The following is a 5,576-nucleotide window of genomic DNA, read 5'->3' as shown; positions in this document are numbered from 1 at the left end:
AACCAGGCTTGTAGATTTTTTCAGGTTGATAAAACTCTGTGATTTTGCTTTCATATACATTTTTTTTCTTTATGTAAAGCATCAGCATGTTCATGACATGACCCAGAACAGCTCTGGAGATGAGATTTATTGTCTTCTCATACAGTAAGATTAAAAAGCACCACCACCAACAACAAATCTTCATTCATTCACATAGAAAACATACTTAATCTTTCAATAGTCTTTTGCAGTTCAATCATCATAGGCATTAGGTGATATTAATTATTATTCATTATTCTAATCTTTTTTTATTTATTCATTTAGATTGACAAATCACATATCTAATTTCGTTTTTAGGACTAAAGTTATTATAGGGCCCTACAATTATTTTTTTCATTCATTTACTTATTTTCAGCTTAGTTCCTTTTATTAATCAGGGGTCGCCACAGTGGAATGAACTGCCAACCTATCCAGCATGTTTTACGCAGATGCCCTTCCAGATAAATATATATACAGTTGAAGTCAGAATTATTAGCCCCCCATTTATTTTTTTTCTCCAATTTCTGTTTAACGGAGAGCAGATTTTTTTTCAACACATTTCTAAACATAAAAGTTTTAATAACTCATTTCTAATAACTGATTTATTTTATCTTTGATATGATGACATCAAATAATATTTGACTAGATATTTTTCAAGACACTTCTATACAGCTTAAAGTGACATTTAAAGGCTTAACTAGGTTAATTAGGTTAATAGGCAGGTTAGGGTAATTGGGCACGTTATTGTATAACAATGGTTTGTTCTGTAGACTATCGAAAACAAAAATTAGCTTAAAGGGGCTAATTATTTTGACCCTAAAATGTTTTTTAAATAATTAGAAACTGCTTTTATTCTAGCTGAAAGAAAACAAATAAGACTTTCTCCAGAAGAAAAAAAATATCATCAGACATACTGCAAAAATTTTCTTGCTCTGTTAAACATAATTTGGGAAAAATTCAAGGGGGGGCTAATAATTCAGACTTCAACTGTATATAGAATGAATGCCTGGTAAACAGTGTAACATTTTATTGACATTATCCTCTTAATTACAGTGTTAAAAATTTGCTCTGGATGAGGGTCTCTGGTCTGTACAAGTAAAAAGGGTATAGCTTAAATGCCATTAAGCTAAAAGAAAGAAAGAAAGAAAGAAAGAAAGAAAGAAAGAAAGAAAGAAAGTGAAATGAAATGAAGTGTAAAGGTAAAATACAACAGCTACTGTATCCGCATGTCAAGCGTTACGTGTCTGCAATTTATTTAGGAGAAAAGAGGGAGGGTTGACTATGTTTCTCCCCCTCCCGCCCGCAACATATACGTGATCATCACCCCCCAAAAACACCCTTTAACCAATAACGACGTGGCGCTCGGGACAAACGCAGAATGGACACCTTTAAAAGCGAGTTCCTCCTCCGGTATTGGCTGTTTCCTTGAGGGTGTCATTTTCAGGTCGCGGAGATCACTGCCTGTGTTTATACTCCGTTACACGGGTTTAGTCCTCGCAGACCTGGACTAGAACTTTACACATCAGCATCGGCTTAGGTCAGAGGATTTGGGGCTTGGTACGGGTTGCAGTCGAGTCTCTAGAAAGCCAGATAAGTTTTCAAGTTAACGACTAGTTCTCCGCTGAGAGCTGACCGTGAGGGTGAGCAGATAGATGTACCTGTCCTTGGTGCTGAAACTGACCCGCGCGTTCACGTTTCGCTTTTGAGGAACTCTACGAGAACACATTCAACAAAGCAGCTAAATCAATCAGAAATAAAGGACTCGTGACTTGTTTTCTGGGAAAGGATTAAACTGTTTTATTTTTTTTTATCGAAAATGATCAGAAGTTTAACGTTTTAATTCGGCAGTTTCTTCCAGCTGCATTTCCAAAACCAGTGTTATAAAGGACAAATGCACATTTGATATTGATTTGACTCGCGATGGAGGTATCAAACGGCTCGAGCTTTGGGATCGAGTCTATACTTTCTCACAGAGCCAGCAGCCCGTGCATGTCTAAGGGGGAGTGCAGGTCTCCGGCGGAGCTGAGCCCGCGCTCGGACCTGGACAGCGGCTGCTCGTCGCCTCCTTCCCCGAGACGGAGCTCAGTGGAGGACGCTGTGCACAGACGCGCTCGAGCCCTCGGACTGGACTCTCCTTTACAAATATCCCAGCAGCCGAGAACAGTCACGTCCTCATTCCTGATCAGAGACATTCTGGCGGACTGCAAACCTCTGGCAGCCTGCGCTCCTTATTCTAGCACTGGACAGTCAGCACAGGATGCTGAAGACTGCATGGACAAACTTCACAGCAATTCTTCCTCGGACAGCGAATACAGGGGTGAGATAAACTACAATATTACACTGGAAAGAAACTACAAAACTAAAAAACGATTTCGATATATAAACTAAAATTAAATAATTCGTTTTTTTTTCATATTTTTTATTTTATTTTCGCATTATTCAATGTTTGAATTATTCAACGATTCACTTAAAACATTATGAACGAAAACCGATGTAGCCTATAGCTGGACATGCCCTTAAGCATTTTTTACATTCCTAAAAAAATTAGTTAAAACTTAGTCGAAGTACATATAGGCCTAAATGCAAGTTATTTTGACTGCTAATATTTTGAATCAAAAAAGATCTCGGCATTAAAACGGGTTTTCCAAATGATTTACAAAACCAGTGCGGAAAAATGGCAGCATTTCTGACATGCCTAAAGTAAAGGAATTAAAAGAAAAATTTTAGTATTATACCTGTTTTCGTTTCTCTTCGTAACGCAGTTAATATATCCCAGATTATTTGCATTTTAACATAAGGTATTTGAATTAAAAATATCTCCGTTTGGAGGTAATTTTAGTCTAAATTTGTAGTGGATCCAAAACCAAATAAAATTTCCTGAAGCATGTATAATTAATTGAGTGGGTCGGTGTCCTCGCAACTGATTGGCAATAAAGGTGTTTCATTAAATATTTTAACTCTGAATCCGTTAATCCAATGTGTAATCAAATGTGCAGCACTCTTGCAGCTCAACTTTGTTTGATTTTTAACACAACACACTAACGAAAACTTAGAAAAATAATTATTTAATGCTGCTGAAAGCATCAAACATAATGGATCACGAAATCGCCTAACTGAATACTGTTAAACCATTAATACCAACATGAAAAACCTTATATGGCCAAAGGAAGCTTTCAATTGCTTGAATTGCTTTTTCAATTGAAAAAAAAAAAGATTCTTGAGCAGAAAATGGCCGTTTATTAAAAAGAAAAAAAAAAACACTATTTACACCATATAAAATCATAGTTTAACAACTGTTCTCAGTAAGAACATTTGAGGAACCCAAACCCCACACAGGGATCTTTCTTTTTAAAATATGTGATCTAAAATAAACAGGGAATCACATCTGTCCGAAATAATTATACACACATAAATCAATAGCCAATGTTTATATTGTTTATGTGCATGGTGTTTTCAGTGAAAGACGAAGCTGATCGGGAAATCACCAGCAGTAGAGACAGCCCCAACTCCCGGCTGAAGAAGCCCCGTAAAGCCCGCACCGCGTTCACGGATCACCAGCTGGCGCAGCTCGAGCGCAGCTTCGAGCGTCAGAAGTACCTGAGTGTGCAGGACAGGATGGAGCTGGCAGCATCCCTCAACCTCACTGACACACAGGTCAAAACATGGTACCAGAACCGCAGGTGAATACACACATCTTCATATGGGCTACACACAAAGAAACTAAAGTACTGAAGGAGCTGACTAGCAGTGTGCTGAACCATTTTAAAACGCGTGTTAAATAGTTAGCTTCCACACAAGCAAGAATCATTTCCAATATCAAAATTATGCAAATAAATAGCTTGAAGCAGTTTGTTTGTTGTTTCTGTTCCCGTCAAAAATTAAACCACAACGGGGAAAAAGTTACAGTAGCTACAACCTCACACTCCACGAGTCCAACACATTTAGTCATAAATAATAAATTACTGCATCGTTTATGAATAATTTAGCTTCCAAGTAGTAATTAAACAATTGCCACAATTATGAATTATTTATCCGAAAAGGCTTTTTGCTGAGGGACAATTTGACGGATGAGTGTTCAGCAGGATATTACACGGATTCATCCTCAAAACAAACTTTCCACGACGCGCCAATTTTCTCAGGGAAAAAAAAAACACTTTAAAGTCACAACGAAAATCAGCCAATGTTTTTTTTTAATTATCAATTGTAGCCAACATTTAACATCATGAGTGTTTCTTTCGGTTACTTAAGTTGATTTAAACAATCTTTTGGACCAAAAAAAAAAAAAAAAAAAGAGCTTAATGTGAAAAAAACATTGGAACATACATAAAGGGGGTCGTCTTTGTTTATTAGCGCTGTCACATGACAACAAAATGGCTTCCTGTATGTCAGTTGCGCCACACTTTGATCTGAACAAGTTTTGCAAACACTACATATTTATAACTAACAATAATTATTATTTTTATTGTTATTATAACGGCCATGAGTAGAACATTTCCCCAACGGGTTTCAGCCATTTAATAAGACTATTTCGATTTTAAAAAATGAGTAAATGAGTGACGCTATGTTGTTTGTTTGAAACAGAACTAAGTGGAAACGGCAGACCGCGGTGGGACTGGAGCTGCTCGCGGAAGCTGGGAATTACTCCGCTCTACAGAGAATGTTCCCTTCACCCTATTTTTATCCCCAAAGTTTGGTGTCTAACCTTGATCCGGGACCAGGCTTGTATCTCTACAGAGGGCCGTCCGCGCCTCCACCCCCTGTTCAGCGACCTCTGGTCCCCAGAATCCTCCTGCACGGGCTTCAGGGCGGCGGAGATCCAGCGTCTCTGTCCGGGGTGATCCCGCGACACCCGCCGCGATGAGCTGATCTGACCCGACCCGACAGCCGCTCCAACCTCAGGAATCACAGGGTTGCGCTTGGACGATACCCTTGTAAAATCTAAACGCGCAATAATAGACTTTCCAAATGACTCTGACCAAAAGGCGAATGCTATAACTATTTATTAAAAATCAACGTGTGGAGGAAGTGATCAGAAAACAGTCGGATAAGGGTTCCATCACCTCATGAACCTTGTGACTTGTTTTCTGAGACGTTGCTTTTCCCTAGATTGAATGGCGTGGTTTATTTGCACAATATTATGACGCAAGCAAACCAAAATAAAACATCAACAGAAGACAATGTCAGATATGCAATAATGAAACTATTGTAGTTTTTTTTCTACCAAACGAAAAATTCATTTACTAACTAAAAGGTAAATAAATATATTAACAACAACAGGCTACAGATAATAACCATAATTGTAGCAAATGTAGGCTAATTTGTGACCAATTTATTGTGATGAAGACCGTACAGCTGAAAACCTGTTTTACGCAAATCCAGGAGTTGTCCTATAATGAAATAACACGTTGCAGCGAAAACATAATCACTGCAACCTGTTCAACGATTTAAAGCGTATTGTGGAAATATTGTGTTGTGGTTATTATGGGTTATTTACAGCCCGGTTAAACAGACGCCAAAATACTTTTCTAAATAAAGACTATCGTGACATCCAAATAATT

At 38.0% G+C, this 5,576-nt stretch overlaps 2 protein-coding genes across 3 annotated transcripts in view; one reads left to right on the top strand and one right to left on the bottom strand.

Moving 5' to 3' along the window:
- The window catches only part of si:ch211-215c18.3, a 42,374-nt gene extending 37,052 nt beyond the window's left edge, over window positions 1-5,322 (bottom strand). For both annotated transcript variants that reach the window (XM_087253559.1, XM_087253560.1), the window contains exon 1: window positions 4,721-5,322. The gene's annotated coding sequence lies outside the window, so the exon portion shown is untranslated. The remainder of the gene's footprint in view (window positions 1-4,720) is intronic.
- On the top strand, window positions 1,452-5,571 carry barhl1a (BarH like homeobox 1a). The gene is given in 3 exon segments (NM_001017712.3): window positions 1,452-2,335; window positions 3,476-3,698; window positions 4,600-5,571. Coding segments are annotated over 3 exon segments (900 nt in total). The 5' UTR covers window positions 1,452-1,938; the 3' UTR covers window positions 4,880-5,571.
- The last annotated feature ends 5 nt before the right edge of the window (window positions 5,572-5,576 follow it).

The sequence above is a fragment of the Danio rerio genome, chromosome 5, assembly GCF_052040795.2.
Source record: "Danio rerio strain M-AB ecotype USA chromosome 5, GRCz13ab, whole genome shotgun sequence".
Classification (NCBI taxonomy): domain Eukaryota; kingdom Metazoa; phylum Chordata; class Actinopteri; order Cypriniformes; family Danionidae; genus Danio; species Danio rerio.
The sequence above is the reverse complement of the archived record's forward strand: the minus strand, read 5'-3'. Positions and strand labels throughout refer to the sequence as shown.